We start from the raw sequence: 18,817 nt of genomic DNA, 5'->3' as shown, positions 1-18,817 counted from the left end.
TTTGTGCTCTCTCCTGAGCGTTTCTTTTGGATGTGTGCACAAGGAGCAGCAGTTCTATTGTGTACATGAAGGATTTTCAACAGGGACCATGAAAGAAACTCCAGACTCCAACAGAAAACTTTTCAGAAAAACTGGAATAATCTCCACCTGAATTTTACTGTCCTAAAACATGCAAACAGAACTAGTTTAGAAGCACTTTGTCAGGGCAGAGACATCACAAGGTGGAGCAGAGCATTTGGAGCTTTGGAGATGTAGACAGACTAATCATAAAGAGTTACTCAAACAGGTGTGAATGAAACAGAACACAACTCCAGATCTGTTTTTGAAGGAGGTAGCAACATTATAACTTTAGTCTCACAAGAGTCAGGTTTGTGTATGGGACCCTTCACTGTCGTCTGAGGTGAGCTTTAGCAGAGCCTCTGTGGTTATGGTGGATGTGGTGTTGTGCTTACGGTGATGGCAGGTCCGGCGAAGGCCAGGCTCAGCAGCATGAGCAGGGGGATGACCTCATGTGTGGGCTCAATGTACGGCAGACTCAGGCTCCTGTCATGACAGGTGAACCCGGACTTGGCCGGTTTGAAGACATCCGTCCACTCCAGGAAGTACAGGCTGACCACGAACGACACCAGGATGGGCAGCTGGACACAGAGATAACAGGAGGGTCAGACATGTGGCAGAGTGGTTAGCTTTCTCCTTGACATACACCTGTAGAAACAAGTTCATAGGGAGGCACCAATCTGATACTGGTAGTGGATATCAGCGCCATAACTGAAAATAATTGCTAGATTTGATATTGGCTTCCACGTATCAATTCAAGCGACACCCTGTTTGGGCAAATACATTTATGTAATAAGGCTATTTAGTGTTCATCATAGTCGGCTGCTCTGAAGTGAGAGAAAAGTCACAGCCACATAAAACATTTGGATTAGTCTGAATTTTAAGGAGATAAATACTGTTCTCAGTCTCTGCTCTGGTGGATTTCACGTTATAGTATAATATAGAGGTATATATCGCTGGATTGGTGCGGCCCAACAAGTTCATGCAAAAACTATTTAAATAGAATTAAGCACTAGGAAACAATATTTTTCAGATAAATACCATAAAATACAAAATCTTCAGCTCACTCTTCTTTCTGCTGTGTCCCATAGAAATCCTGATCATCTAAATAACATGATCAACTGATTAATCGACTAAGCCCCAGAGGAAGATCCTGAGTATAACAAAAACATCCTTCTGTTTTACTGAACTGACCCCTGAATAACTAATGAATGGTATAAAAATACCCCACTGTGTGTCTTTCCATCTGCAGTGTGTAACCTGAACCCTGTCAGCTCTGTAAGTTGCACTGATACAGTTTTCAATTCAGTAATTGATACATAGCTCCAGATCTTGGTCACAATATCAATATATAATGATATAAGACAGCAGAGGGTCAGAGGGTCAGAGGAGCAGATAAGGTTATAGCCACATATGGCTGTAAGTGTGTGTGTGTGTGTGTGTGTGTGTGCGTGTGTGTACGTGTGTGTGTGTGTGTGTGTGTGTGTGTGTGTGTGTGTGTGTGTGTGTGTGTGTGCGTGTGCGTGTGTGTTTGCGTGTGCTTCACTGAGCAGACTCACACATTTGGTTGAGGACAGAGGTGGGCAGTGTGGCTGATGACATGATCCACACATGATCCTCATAAACAAATGAAGATGAGGAGATCGTCAGGGCTGTGCTCACACACATTTTAAATAATAAGAGACAGTGAGGACTGCTACAGTGTCACATGTGTGCACAGTTTCACAGACTCACACACAGGCACATGTTTTAAAGTGTACTGCCCTGTATTATAAACAGCTACAAAAGAGCAGGCACTAACTCACTGTGGCATATAAGGATTTGAATAAAAAAGGCTGAGATAAGTTCAGTTCATTGTTTTGATTTGAGCGACATGAAATATGATATCAACATGTGATATGCTTGTACACATTGTGCAGTACAGTAGTAAAAGTATACTAAAAACGATGTAAAAAGAAGTGTAAACTTCTAAATTCCTCCCCCTAAGTGACCTGTTTGTGTGAGCAGGGCCCACACTGTTCAGGTGCACAGGCTCCATGTAATGCAGAGATTCACCTGTCGCCTTCGTCACAGTGCAGCAGTGTAACGAGTCTCATGTGATACTCAGAGACACACAGTGTCAGTCTGAACAGTGGACACTGCTACAACAGTGTGCTGTGGGTGTGGTGTTTTAAATTGTAGTCTTTAACACTGGATTATGAGTCTGTAAATTACTGATGAGGAGGATGATGAGGAGGATGAGGAGGACTGATTGGTCCAAGTGGCATTAGAAACTCTTTTGTTTAACTCTGACCTGGAGGGCAGGTCAGGATACTGATTATGGACAAACTGGAATATTGGGCCAGTATTTTCAGTTTGAAGTGTATAGGCCTTAAATCTCCAGAAGAGGTCTCTATTTTGTTTGGCCCAAACACGAAATATCTGTAAAAATATATTCATAATAAAGCAGTATTTCAAGAGTTTAGTCAAAGCAGTGGTTATATATTTATTTCTTTTCTTTTTTCTTGTTTTTTTTTTTTTCTTGGTAATGGTTTTAGTAACACTGTTAATAGTTAATGTTCTGGTATGGATACATAAAGGGAATAATGTAATGTAATCCCCCCTAACCCTTATAAAAGCACTTGTATGGTACAACATCGCACGTTCACTTGGATTCTCCCACAGGAATAGTAAACTGTATGAGCAGTCTATATGAGGAGTGTTTTTACAAAGTGGGAGCAATGAGAGGAGGGCTGGAGGTGATTCTATGGACACTGAGCTGAATAAAACATGTCTGAAAACAGGACTCGCTCCACTGGGGTTCTGTGCTGCTATTTTTGGTAAAGCAGCCAAAACCGATCAAGACGAGTAAAAGCAGAGAGCCTGAAGAGAAAGCTTAACCTGAGAGTCACACACATGTTCTCAGTGCCTCTGTGTGGAGTCTGGGTAAACCTGCACACACTATGGGTTTAAACCTGCACACAATCTGTGTGTGTAAACCTGCACACACTCTGTGTGTGTAAACCTGCACACAGCTGTGACTCCCTAGTCTGAGTCACCACCACATTAGTGTCAAAATTCAGTTTTCTTTCCTTCTGCGACTTAGTCAATTACTACAGCAACACAAACACAAACACAAACTACATCCATTATGATATCAATTTCTTTAACTTTTTAAACATGTTTATTTTAAGTAAAATATGAGCCCAACATTTGTAGAAACACATTTACAACAATGTGTTACCCACAGGAGTCCATATTACACTATTTTCTGATCTATATATATAGTCAGTCCAACTTGTGATCAAGTGTAACTTTCCACCATGAGAACGAGATCACTGTGAGAGATCTACTTCAGAGGGATGTGTCATTCATCAAACCCACCCACTGTTTAAATGTTTAAATGTTATAAACTTGACAATCTGAAGAGAGAACCTTCTAGTTCATGGTTATGGATAAACTGCTCTTCCTCCTGAATCATCACATAAGTTGTTGTCCTGAGCAGACCTGCAGGCTGTGGTGCGTTCAGGGGCAGTGTGTATCTGCTGCCTCTCTGTACTGCATACCCCCTGCGTGGTGCATTAAGGGCCAATGTGTATTTGCAGTACTGTGCTGGTGCCTCTGACTCTCCTCACAGGCTCAGCTCTGACCTACTTTCACAGCTGCTCTGGACCTCCACACTTTTATGAGAGCTCAGCGTTCCCCATCGCTCATGTCACCTCCTCACACTGTCTCACCTCACAGTTCCTCACACACAGATGTGTAGACATCAGTGCAGCAAGATGAATCACAACTTAATCCAAACCACTATTAAAATGGACTTAATTAGAAAACCACAAAAGCTCCAGTTTTTGAAGTACCATCATTTCCACCACAAACAACAAACTCTCCTGTGTCCACCTATGTTTGACTAACCCCTAATTAATCATTAAGAGGTTGCTCAAACATGGAGATGTCTGTCTATGTCCAAAGCTCAAAATGCTCTCTTCCACCTTGTGATGTCATGCAGTGGTAGTTTCATGTAGTGGCAGTTTACAAGTTGTGGACTCGCCTCACAGCAGGAAGGTCCTGGGTCTGATTCTGGGGTGGTGTGGAACCTTTCTGTGTGGAGTTTGCATGTTCTTCCTGTGCCTGTGTAGGCTTCCTCTATGAGCTCCGGTTTCCCCTATCACTATAAACATGTACAAGAGGGGCCCCTATGGGGCCAGGACTCCCCTAAAGGCCCTGTCACACCTTGACGATTTAGCCTGCGTATGCCGACGTACCAGAATTTCTCTAAAATGCTGGCATACGCTGAACCATCAATGTTTTTTTTCCAATTTTGGGCGTATACATAGTGTATTCATAATGAGTTGGAAGTATACATAACGTATTAGTAACTTATATTGAATGTTTTGATAACTTATATATAACTTATACCAACTAATGCTGAGTGTGTTGCCAGCATCCACAACTTATGGCTAACGACAGTCTAACCCAGGGGTGGGCAAACTTTCTGGCTCGTGGGCCACATAGGGTCCTAAAGTTTGACTGAAGGGCCGGACAGAAGACAGGACATAACGTGTTAAGAGCTCAGATTCATTATGTTCTTATTCACATTTACCTAGGACTTCAGACGCAGGCTACACGTTTCATCACTGCTGTGAAAGATTCAGAACACATAAAACTGTTGAGACCTGCTCCACTGCACACCACGAGTGAATGTATATCGTGAGTTCACCGTTTTCAAATATGACTGGTAACAGCTCAAAAACAAAGCTCATGCCAAACAACCACAGATATACACCTGTGAGTGTGATAAAACCTGACTCCAAAACGTTGTGCACATTAACAATTACAACTCAGAGTCCATAGATTGATTGACTGATTATTACCAACTCAAAATGGAAGCAGTGCAGTCTTCTATCTAACTACTTCACTCATGGTCCGAATAACTCCTGTAAGAACACTTTCCCATAAAGCATTGCGGCCAACATAATACGCCGCAACTCAATGTATATATAGTGCGCCATCTACTGGGAAACGCTGGAAATGCATGACAAATAAAACATCAACAAGGTTTATTATAGTAATTTATTCCAGTTCGGCGGGCCGGCATATGACCCCCGGGCCGTAGTTTGCCCACCCCTGGTCTAACCTGTGCACAGCACACAGCACCGTATCGCCGACGAACACGTGTGGTCACCTATTAAAAGGCTGTAGCTCAACAATTTAAATAATATATGATATATCATCATATCAGTCTCTCTCTGTCCATGGTGCTGAATGCAACAGATCGACTGATAGGTCAGAGCAGCGGGATCTGTCTGAGGACCACAGGCTGTAAAGTTGTGAGCGCGATCTCGTCAGCTGTTTCCTGACTACAGTAAAACCACTCACCACTGCACTTCTACAGCTCAGAGCTCTGCACTCCTAGTTTAGATACAAGACAAAACTGAGTTATTATTATTTGTGAAATGTGGTGCAAAACTTCAGATACATGTTTTTTAAAGCATAAAAGATTGGAGATAAAGTCCACAGGAAGTAGAGTCACTATCACTAATCTACAGCTTCACACGCGTGCTGGACATAAACAAACACACGTGCCACTCTCGCCTTTTTACTTTCAAAGAACGACTCTAATGGATTAATAGCGCGCTTTTGTCGACTGGATGTCATTATTTGCGGAGGACAAATTCTATGGAAATACAGGATGAGTAATAAAATCTTCTTATCGAGATGGCACAATGAATTGATCTATTAGGTTGTATGGTGTTCTCCGCAGATCGCCTACATGACGGTCTTTTTTAAAATGCAAATGACGGCTCTCAGTGAGGACATTTTCCCACTGTGTGAGATCCTCTGTGGCTGAAGTTTTCTCTGATCAAGTGTTTTGCATTGGTTCATATGATATATGGGAGCACAAAGTCTGGAGGAGAACTGACGGTTTCCTCCCCATTTTTATACTGATTCTCCTAAATGGTGCCAATACACCATTATACTGTAACTACAAGTTAGAAACATGTTCAGTAAGTTCTGCGGTCGTCTGGAACATGTCAAATACGTCTGCATACGTCAATATGTGTTGAAGATAAGTTCGATATAAGTTACACATAGGCTCAAAGCTCGTTACTCATAAGTCATGTGTACACTAGACATTTTCTCAATGTATTTGGACTTATGTGAAACTTACAATTAACGTCTGTCAAATATCACATAATTTACCTACAACTTATGTCCCCCGTATGCAGGACATATAAACATACGCTGACATACGTCGAAAAATCTTCAGCATGATAAAACTTTTTTGACGACCTTGCCGTATGTCGCCGTATGCCAGCGTGCTTCAGCGTGCTCAGAACTTACACAATACTTACCTAGAACTTATCCAGCGTACATCAGTGTATTTGCCGAATTTTTCATACATCGGCATACGTTTTCTAAATCGTCAAGGTGTGACAGCTGTTTTAAAAGAGAGAGAACAGCTACTTTTTACCTTTTGTTCAATAGAAGGCATATGGGGTTTACAAACACGATGGAGCACTTCCTGTATGAACACATGGCATCACAAGGTGAAACAGAATGTTTTCTGTTTGATCTGTTTCGCATTTTCACTGCACTTTTCAGCGGCCTTTGTGTCTCAAAGGTCTCAGTGCAGTTTAACTGGAAGACTGGTCAGGTCGGGTTAGATCTGTGTCAGAGCACTTTGAGGAGAGCAACAGCTCTCAGGACAAAAGTGTCTCTCCTCTGTGTCCTTTAGTTCAGGCAGCACACAGTTCATTTGGCTCCTCCTGGACACACAACAGGAAAGCCTCTTTAATTCATTAATTAAAGTGGCTAGGGACATGACAGCAGTTTTTGTCGCCCCACTGTGGCACCTGAAATTCCCAGCAGTCTCCCATCCAAGTACTAACCTGGCCTGGCACTGCTGAGCTTCTAAGATCTGACAGGACCAGGCTTTGACAAGCTGGTATGTTGTTTTGGATGGTGATGAGGCAAGATATTCACTCCAAGTATATGGAAGGTTTTGAAGTATTTCCTTTGGAAATATTTGCTGCTACATTTGGCGTATAAAGTATGTAGAATCTCAGAGGTCCAACAGCTCATTTCACACAATCCTGGTCCTCTGAGCTGCACATGCTGCACTTAGTTGGTTAAAATCCCATGATATGATGTTAAAAACTGAGCTCAAAACCTCAAAAGTTACACAGACTGCTCAGTGTGTCAGGATGTTAGACACAAGAGCAGCCAGCCACTTTGTTGCCATGTGAGCCACATCACCCAACACCCAACACTCCACTTCACTCCTCCATCACACCAAGCACCTGCACACCACCTACTCACCAACTCCAAATACTGCTGTCGCCACCCATATGTATGTCAGCCCTCACCCAGAGCACCCTAACCTCACCACAAGAGCACCCTCACCTCCATCACCATCGTTATGCTCCTACCATCACCACCCATGCACCCTGACCACCCATCACTCACTGTGTGCACCCTCACCACCCACACCTCACCACCACACCAACCACACCTCACCAACCACACCCACCACCACACTCACACCACACCAACCACACCTCACCACACCAACCACACCTCACCAACCACACCTCACCACCACACCAACCACACCTCACAAACCACACCTCACCAACCACCACCACACCTACCACACCTCACCAACCAACTCACCACCACACCACCACCCACCACACCTCACAACCACACCTCACCACACCACCACCTACCACACCTCACCAACCACACCTCACCACCAACCTCACACCACACCTCACCACCTCACCACCACACCTCACCACCACACTCACCACACACCACACCACAACCACACCACCACCACACACACCTCACCAACCACCAACTCACCACCAACCACCTCACCACCCACACCACCACACTCACCAACCACACCTCACCACCACACCTCACCACCACACCTCACCACACACCACACTCACCACACACACCACCCACACCACCACACCTACACCACACACCACACCTCACCAACCACACCCACCACCACACCTCACCACACCACCACACCTCAACCACACCACCACACCTCCACTCACCACCACACCTCACCACCACACCTCACCTCACACCACCACACCTCACACACCACACCTCACCACCACACCTCACCACCACACACCACACCTCACACCACACACCACACCTCACCACCACACCTCACCACACCTACCACACCTACCACCACACTCACCACACCTCACCACCACACCTCACCACACCACCACAACCACCACACTCACCACCACACCTTCACTATCACACCTCCACCACACTCACACCACCACACCACCACCTCACCACCACACTCACCAACCACAACCTCACCACCACACCTCACCACACACCCACACCACCACACTCACCACCACCAACCACACCCACACCACACCACACACCTCACCAACCACCACCACACCTCACCACCACACCTCACCACCACACCTCACCACACCACACCACACACCCACCACCACACCTCACCACCACACCTCACCACCACACCTCACACACCACACACCACACACACCACACCTCACCACCACACTTCACAACACACCTCACCACCACACCTCACCACCAACCACACCTCACACCACACCACCACACCTCACCACACACTCACCAACACCTCACAACCACACTCACCACCACACCTCACCACCACACAACCTCACCACAACCACCACCTCACTCACCAACACCACCACCCACCACCACACCACACCACCACACCTCACCACACCACACCTCACCCACACACCTCACCACACCTCACCAACCACACCTCACCACCCACACCACACCAACCACACCTCACCCACCACACACTCACCACACCTCACCACCACACCTCACCACCTCACCACACCTCACCACCACACCTCACACCACCACACCCACACACCACACCACCACCACCACACCACCACACCTCACCACCACACCACACCTCACACCACACCTACACCTCACACACCACCACCACACCTCACCAACCACACCAACACCACACACCAACCACACCTCACCCACACACTCACCAACCTCACCAACCACACCTCAACCACACCACCACCACCTCACACACACCACCACCACACACCTCACCACCACCTCACCACCACACCAACCACCACCACACCTCACCACCACGTCACCACACCTCACCACACCACCACACCTCACCAACCACACCTCACCACCACACCTCACCACACCACCACACCTCACCAACCCACACCTCACCACACCACCACACCTCACCAACCACACCTCCCACCACACCACACCAACCACCACACCTCACCAACCACACCTCACCAACCACACCTCACCACCACACCTCACCACACCACCACACCTCACCAACCACACCTCACCACCACACCTCACCACCACCACCTCCACCACCACACCTCACCACCACACCTCACCACCACACCTCACACCCACAACCTCATCAACCACACCTCACCACCACACCTCACCACACCAACCACACTCACCCTCACACCACCACACTCACCAAACCACACCTCACCAACCACACCACACCACCACACCTCACCACCACACTTCACTACACACCTCACCCACCACACCTCACCACCACCACACCACCAACCTCACCACCACACCTCACCAACCACACCTCACCACCACACACTCACCACACCACCACACTTCACTATCACCTCACCACCACACACCACACCTCACCACCACACTTCACTATCACACCTCACCACCACCACACCACCACACCTCACCACCACACCTCACCACCACACCTCAACCACCACACCTCACCACCACACCACCCACACCACCACACACTCACACACCTCACCACACCTCACCACCACCACCCACACCACCACACCTCACCACCACACCACCTCACACCTCACCACCACACCTCACCACACACCTCACCACACCACCACACCACCACACCTCACCAAACACACTTCACCACCACTCCTCACCAACACACCTCACCACCACACCTCACCAACCACACTCACCAACCACACCTCACCACCACACCTCACCACCACCACACCATACCACCACACACCCACCACACCTCACCACACCACCACACCTCACCACCACACTCACCACCCACACACACCACACCACACCACACCACACCTCACCAACCACACCTCACCACCACACCTCACCACACCACACCTCACCACCCACACCTCACTACACCACCACACCTCACCAACCACACCTCACCACCACACCTCACACACCACACACCACACCACCACACCTCACCACCACCACCTCACCACCACACCTCACACCACCACCACACCACCACCAACACACACCTCACCACCACACCTCACCACACCACCACACCTCACCAACCACACCCACACACTCACCACACCTCACCACCAACCACACCACACCACCACACCTCACCACCACACTTCACTATCACACCTCACCACCGCACCTCACCACCACCACACCACCACACCTCACTACCACACCTCACCACCACACCTCACCAACCACACCTCACCACCACACCTCACCACCACACCTCACCACCACACCTCACCACCACACTTCACTATCACACCCACCACCACCACCTCACCACCACACTTCACTATCACACCTCACCACCACACCTCACCACCACATCACTATCACACCTCACCACCACCACACCACCACACCTCACCACCACACCTCACCACCACACCTCACCAACCACACCTCACCACCCACCACACCTCACACCCACACACCACACCACACCTCACCAACCCACACCTCACCACCACACCTCACCACACCACCACACCTCACCACCCACACTTCACTATCACACCTCACCGCCACACTTCACTATCACACCTCACCACACCTCACCACCACCCACCCACACCACACCACCACACCACCACCACCACCTCACACCACACCTCACCACCACCACACCTCACCACCACACCTCACCACCACCACACCACACACACCACACCACCACACCATCACACCACACCACACCACACCTCACCACACACCTCACCACCACACCTCACCAACCACACCTCACCACATCACCACACCTCACCACCACACACCACCACACCATACCACCACACCTCACCACCACCACACCACACACACCACACCTCACCAACCACACCACACCAACCACACCTCACCACCACACCTCACCAACCACACCTCACCAACCACACCTCACCTCACCACCACACCTCACCACCACACTTCACCTCACCGCCACTCCTCACCACACCACCACACCTCACCAACCACACCACCACACCTCACCAACCACACCTCACCACCACACCAACCACACCTCACCAACCACACCACCACACCTCACCAACCACACCACCACACCTCACCACCACACCTCACCAACCACACCTCACCACCACACCTTATCATCACAGCTCTATCAACATCTTAGCACCCTCCCTACAGTCCTATCACCACCCCATCACCCCCTCTGCCCTCTCACCCCTCTGCCCTCACCCCTCTGTCTTCACCGCTCTGTCTTCACCGCTCTGTGCCATCACCCCCTTTACCCTCTCACCCCCCCATCACAAACACACTTTTCATGGGTGTGGTCAATTGCTGGGTGCCGTGGGCCTCTGGTGAACTGGATAAGAAGCACACACACCTGCACACGCACGCACATGCATGCACACACATGCACATGTGCGCGCGCACACACACACACACACAAATGTGACTCCTATGGGTGTGCCCATAGTCAGATGTATGGATCACAGCGTGTCAGGTCATATAGATCTGTGGATGTGGGGAGGGTGGGAGGATCTGTTTAGGAATTTTCACTGCCACATCTGGTGGTCACTGTGTGGGAAATAAAAACAAACAAACCAACACGCACGCACGCGCACACACACACACACACACACACACACACACACACACACACACACACACACACACACACACACATATAATTTATTTATTTTTTGCATGAAATGAGGAAATTATGCCTGTCTTCATTGTAAACTTTTAAACTTTCTAAGCCGATATCAATTCTGGTGCTAAAACTTTATGTGTCAGCTGATACTTGATATCAACTGATACCAGTTCAGAAACTGAAAAGCACAAAAGCAAAAAGCAAAAGCATTTATTCCCCTTAAATAAAAATAAACTCAGACAAAACTGATCCAAACATGTTATGGAGCTGTTATTTATCCCCCAAGTCACCACAGAACAGCTTTGTATAGTAAAAAAATCCAGGATTCTGAAACTTTCTGGGCCATCTACCACCACGAAATAGTCTAACCAGGATATCCATATTTAGAAGCCGATATCTGATACCAGTATTGGACAAGTGCATTCCTAATGGGTCACAATGACTCACAGTTAAATAAGTGTATTGAATATTTAAGTCATTTTAACTTATAGCACAGATCGAGGATGCCCCCCATCACATATGTCCATGTTCTTAAGATCCTAAACACAACTAGAGCAACACAAATTATATTAAAATCCTTAGAGTTGTGCCATTCACAATGTACTACAGCCTGTATGTGTAAGAGTCAGTGACACTGCGACACTGTCACACACTTATGTGGGCTGCCACAGCTTATTATATTGAAATATGAATCTCATTACAAACTGATTCAGTGCATTATGACTTTAGACTTTTTGTCACATGTTGGATGTCATGTTTTACCGTTGACTCTTCAAAGATCCTATACTGAGCTTTAAGCCATGTTATAATGTTCCTCCTCAAAAACACACCTGTAGTTGTGTTTTGTTTCATTCACACATTTGAATAATCCTTTATTCTTAGTCTGTCTACATCTCCACAGTTTATAATGCTTTCTTTCACATTGTGATGTCATGAAATGATAGTTTTTAAGTGAACAGCTCCTTTTACCTTTAGTTCAGTAGAGATTGGCAATTTGGAATAATCGCATGTATTAGTGTATTGGTGTATTAATGTATTAGAGACTCAGGCAGGGTTTGTGTGTTTGTATATGTTTGAATGAAACGAAATAGAACTCCAGGTCTGTTTGTGATGAGTAAACTACATTAGAACACACAACAGAAAATTGTGTCATATTGGCCCTTTAATAATTCCTTGTCTTTTATTTTATTTCATAGTTGTGGTTGTAGGAAAACCATTTTATCATCTACCAGACCACACTACTGCTACTGATACTACTACTACTACAAATGTTTCTGCACTCTGCCAATGTGTTACTATCAATATGTGCGCACCCCCAAAATAAAGACGTTTTTCCTCCACAGTAGAGCTAATGTCGAATCATTTAAGCCATAAACATCCAACGACAGCGTTCATTTCTGATGCAATCCTTTCACTTTCACACAGTTATAAAAATATGTGGTGTCACTTATGTCAGAAGACGTCTCTCTCATCACACTAGTCTCCTGTTATAGCTTGTATAGGTATTTCTTAAGGAGCTTTAAGTGACTAATCAAAGGCAAGTCCGCGTAAGCAGACCCGCGCAGTTTGGACCAAGTCACATTAGAATTCTTTGCGTTATGGATATCGCGTTGTGTTGTATAATGCACAAATCCTGGCTCCGAGTCGCCTCTCCGCCCGTTCTCATGCACATTACTTTTGCACAGCCTTGACCTATATACGCTGTGTGGAACGGCAATAGCGAATCCCGCCGCTTTTACGCACGGACACCACTGCGCCTCAATCTCAATCCGCTGCTATTTCCAAATGTGTGAACGATGCCCACTCCGATGCCCACTCCGATGCCCACTCACCTCCACGAAATAGAAGCAGGGCAGCAGGCTGACACTGTCTTTGGTCAGGATCCTCTTGTCTCGCGCGGACATGTTGTTGGGGCCTCTCGGTACGCGCGCGCACACGGTTGGAGAAGCGGTAAAGAGGACCGGGAGGGGGGGGGGGGGGGGCGGCGGGAGGCTGATGGGGGATGAGATCAAGGCCGGAGCATGGCGACGGGAGAGCGGCTATCCTCCACACGAAGCCCCGGGCCTGCGTGACGGGCAGCGGCGCGGGCTGTGAGCGGGCAGGCGCGTCTGAGCATGTCCTCTTCGGAGCGGCGGCAGGTATGAGGAGAGGAGGAGGAAAGGCGCATGCGCAATGGAGAAGAAAAGAGGGACGCTGTCTGAGTAGGGAAGGAGGCGGTTTGGGAGATGGAAGGATTAAAGAGGAGGTATTTAACTTCTAAGGAGTAAAAACTAACACAGGACTTATTTAGATCAGCATGTTACCTTTTATAGTTTTTAAAATCCTACATTCATGGAGAACATCGTATTAACATGTTTTATAAATGTCACTTTCACTTTTGATGCTCTGCCTCATCTCCCTTTGCCCTCGGCGCTAAGTCACTCCCCCTTCACAGCAGTATCACAAACACTACTGCACACTGCCTCGGGTTTGTCAGTCGTGTTTTTGTGTATTTATGAAGAATTGTCGTGTGGGAGCATGGCTGATGTAGGCTTGTGGGTGGAGCCTTGTACAGAATCTTACAGCTAAAACTCTACGGGGGGTTCAAATAGGAGAGCTACGAGGAAATCGAAAACCTCTTCAGGCATGTTTTTGATGAAGGGACAATGACATAACATGGTATAAAGTTAAAAACAGACAGTTTGCACTATATTTCCTCTTTAAAGTGGAGGTGATGAAATCAAAACAGAGATGATAAAAAGTAACAAGGAAAAGAACACAGGTATTCTTTTTATTTTCTAAAATCTCTAAACTCCAAACTATTTTTTTTCTTCCTGATTTGGACTCATGGGCTGGTCTCTGCTGTTGCAGTACTTTATAGAGCCACATGGAGGCGCCTCTCTTTCTGTATTGTACTCAACAACTCAGGGAAGATGTTGTGCAGGTGTAATAACAGTACAGGTTCAGGTCTGTCAGGGGTCGGCAACCCAAAATGTTCAAAGAGCCATATTGGCCCAAAAAAACAAAAAACATACCTGCCTGGAACCACAAAAAATTAAAAGCCTTATATAAGCCTAATATGAAGGCAACATAGGCTGTCAGTGTATTAGCTATATAAACCTACTATTAAAATGACTAAGTAGGCTACAAATACAAAATGAGCATTCATGATACACAAACCCCTTTTGCGACCCTCTCATACTCGCTGCGCCGTCTGTAGACCGACGTTTACCTGTTGCTTTGACGACGATGATGGAAGTATTCAGAGCAGCAGTCGCATTTCTTCTGATCGTGCATAGGAGCATTCATAAAACAGCAGCATGTAGAACTTTCTACGCAACATCAGCCCAGAGCAGAAGCTCTGAGCTCGGGCAGCAGCGCAAAATACACGGGAGCAGTCAGCGCGCAGCTCCTCAGGACGGGGCTGGGGGTCCAGTGTTGGTCAGATTGTCCGGAGGTTTCGTCCTCCGTGTCCTGGTTCCAGACGGGGGCGAGCAAGACCAGCGCACAAAGGACTGGGTCCGAGCGGTTCCGTGTCGTCCTCTGTGCGCTGGTTCTGTGCGGGAAAAGCGAGAATGCGCTGTGGACCACAGGTCCGGGCGGGCTGCTCCGGTCCTCCACGCTCGACCGCGGCCTGGTTCCGAGGTGGTGCAAAGCATCCGGACAGAAGCGTGAATCCAGTTTGGTTCATTATATGTTGTTCTGAGCGTCCGTCTGCGCACGTGTTTTTTGTTTTTTTTTTCCGGGGAAAACGCTTCTCAGGTGGAGGCACCGGACACCACCCCCCACTTCAGCTCATCTGTTTGTTCTGCCGAAACACTTTTCCTATGTTTGCGTTTGCACACACAGCTGATGGATCAGATCCATGACCAGAGATGAACGAGGGTTTTACCCCTAAAGAAACCATATTAAAACAACAACAAAAAAATCATTCCTTTTCCATTTTCACTCATTTTTGAAAAAGCTCCAGGGAGCCACTAGGGGAGTGCTAAAGAGCCGCATGCGGCTCCGGAGCCGCGGGTTGCCGACCCCTGAGGTCTGTGTTCATGATTCAGACTTAACGCTGTGGAAACCTGCATTGTGTGGTTTCTAATAGTCAGGGAAGTATCAGTGGACATGTACAGGGCTTGTTCTTCTCTCAGCTCTCAGCACAGGTTAGTGCAGACCTCTCACACCTGGAGGGCCACAGCAGATCACCAAGGGGTTTGTCCAAATTGACTCATGGCATTTCTACTGCCATTGTAAATAATGCTGATGGGATGCTGGGTAATGGTTTCTGTTTGACTGATCTGACTATACCCCACTTGAGTCTTATATCGACTCTGTTGTGACGGCTAAAACGAGAAGCTCCCTGGCATTTTGGTTTTGTAAAAGTATCACTGGAGGGAAAAGGCTGGAGACCACTCCACGTATTAACACTAACCCTTACACATGTTACACACTACACGCTGAAAAGGAGGATAAGGATAAGGATTAAATAAAGTTCACACACACACACACACACACACACACACACACACACAAACACACACACGCGCGCGCGCACACACACACACACACACACACACACACACACACACACACACACACACACACACACACACACACACACACACACACACACACAAAATTCAGTTTTGTATTAAACTGGAACTTAATCCGGAGCTGAACCTGGACTAAACCTCCTGGATAAGACTGTGTTTAGTCACATACAGGGAGATGAAATCTTGTTGTGTTCAGAGTGTGTAAGTGTTTTAAACAAGTTAAGGATACTAATCTATAATGGAGAGCATTTATACAGCACATTTTAACACCCAAAGTGCTTTACGGTATTATTCACTCACTTCACACTGTAGTAGGATGCTATTGTAGCCACAGCCGTCCTGGGGCAGACTGACAGAAGAGGCTGCTACTTCACAAGCCTCATTACAGACTTGTGTTAAATCCTGTGATGTTTGTGTGTGATCCTCAGCTCTGGTTTCTGCTGTGTTCATGACGTGAAGGTAAACAGACACCAGAGAACCACAGCACTAGTGTTACTGCTCCGGGAAATCCCACAAACTCCTGAGGCATTCAGGGACCTCTGGGTGATCTCACCTCACATGTGTGAGAGACAACTTCAGTCCAAATGTCTGTGAGCACTTCAGCACTGACCCTGTACAAACCCAGAGGACTGCAGGTCACTGCTCGTACATGTTCACAATAATGACAGTGAACAGTCAGTCTCCCCTTCAGATAGTACCAAAATATCACAGCCTCAAGAGACAATTTTTTGACCAAATTACGAACATCTACTTCTTAAAATGAACAAAAATACACGTGTTGCCTTACCTTTATCAAGTTTCCTCCACAGAAGAATGAGTCCTCAGTCCTTTCTCTGGACTCATAGTCACATTTACATTTGATTAAGTTGTGTTTTAGTAACTTTATCATTCTGCTGTACTTTTGATTACAGAGTAAAGGGACGTGTTTGATTCAAAACTTTTGTCTATTTGATAGAATTAAATTTCCTTCTGTGATGGAACCTCTCTCCACGAGTGAGGGATTACACACGTGACCGGATCACGGACATTTGACCGGATGATCTAAATTGATGAAGGGGTAATTAGTGTTAGAGTCCATAGTCCCGTGTTTTACTGTAGGTCTGTTTGTTATGTTTGAGTGTACAGTGTGTTCACACACGCATCCATCCAGCACATGTTCTACTGCACTTTTACAGGTTTGCACAACTTCCCGCTCATCTTTAATGTGAATGTTCCACATCACCTGAGGGCAGCAACCTGAGCGCGGCAGCTCCAGATGTCGTGTGCGCATGCGCCTGAAGAGTGAGCCCGTTACATTAAAGTGTGTTGAGGCTATACATAGAAAACGCGCGGTTGAAGTGAGGTGAGAGCGGGGGAAGGACAGAGGACAAACCGACACTCAAGCGATGTGTCCCCGCGTGTGGAGCGCCCCGTGTCGCTGACACACTGACCTGGAGCTGTCCCTGGTGCTACGTGCGCGGTGCGGCCACGAGCAGAGAACACGAGCCGACACCGAAGAGCGCGCAACAGGCAACAGGCAACAGACAACAGACAACAGACACAGGCAACAGACAACAGACAACAGACAACAGGCAACAGACAACAGACAACAGGCAACAGGCAACAGACAACAGACAACAGACAACAGGCAACAGACAACAGACAACAGACAACAGACAACAGGCAACAGGCAACAGACAACAGACAACAGACAACAGACAACAGACAACAGACAACAGACAACAGACAATAGACAACAGACAACAGACAACAGGCAACAGACAACAGACAACAGGCAATAGACAACAGACAACAGACAACAGGCAACAGACAGCGGGCGAGAGGAAGGAGCCATGTGCACCGACTCTGCGCTCCCGAGCCAGTGAGCGCGTGAGCGTGAGGTAAGAACAAAACACTGAGACTACTACTACTAACTACTAAGACTACTACTACTACTACTACTAACACTAACTACTAAACTACACTACTACTACTACTACTACTACTACAACTACTAACTACTACTACTACTACTACTACTACTACTACTACTACTACAACTACTACTACTACTACTACTACTACTACTACTACTACTACTACTACTACTACTACTACTACTAACTACTACTACTACTACTACTACACTACTAACTACTACTACAACTACTAATTACTACACTACTACTAACTACTACTACTATACTACTACTACTACAAACTACTAACTACTACTACTACTACTACTACTACTACAACTACTACTACTACT

At 47.1% G+C, this 18,817-nt stretch overlaps 1 protein-coding gene across 1 annotated transcript in view; it reads right to left on the bottom strand.

Annotated features, from left to right (window-relative positions):
- LOC110174659 (phospholipid phosphatase-related protein type 4) overlaps positions 1 to 13,947 on the bottom strand; it is a 25,542-nt gene extending 11,595 nt beyond the window's left edge. The window contains exons 1-2 of the mRNA XM_020940764.2: positions 13,876 to 13,947; positions 453 to 638 (exon numbers count right to left, since the gene is read on the bottom strand). Of these exons, the coding sequence (XP_020796423.1) occupies positions 453 to 638; positions 13,876 to 13,947 (258 nt within the window). The remainder of the gene's footprint in view (positions 1 to 452; positions 639 to 13,875) is intronic.
- Between the last annotated feature and the right edge of the window lie 4,870 nt (positions 13,948 to 18,817).

This window comes from Boleophthalmus pectinirostris, unplaced genomic scaffold (assembly GCF_026225935.1).
Source record: "Boleophthalmus pectinirostris isolate CB_2022bp ecotype Guang Dong unplaced genomic scaffold, ASM2622593v1 HiC_scaffold_15, whole genome shotgun sequence".
Taxonomy (NCBI): Eukaryota; Metazoa; Chordata; class Actinopteri; order Gobiiformes; family Gobiidae; genus Boleophthalmus; species Boleophthalmus pectinirostris.
Note: the sequence above shows the minus strand (reverse complement) of the source record. Positions and strands in the feature narration are given on the sequence as shown.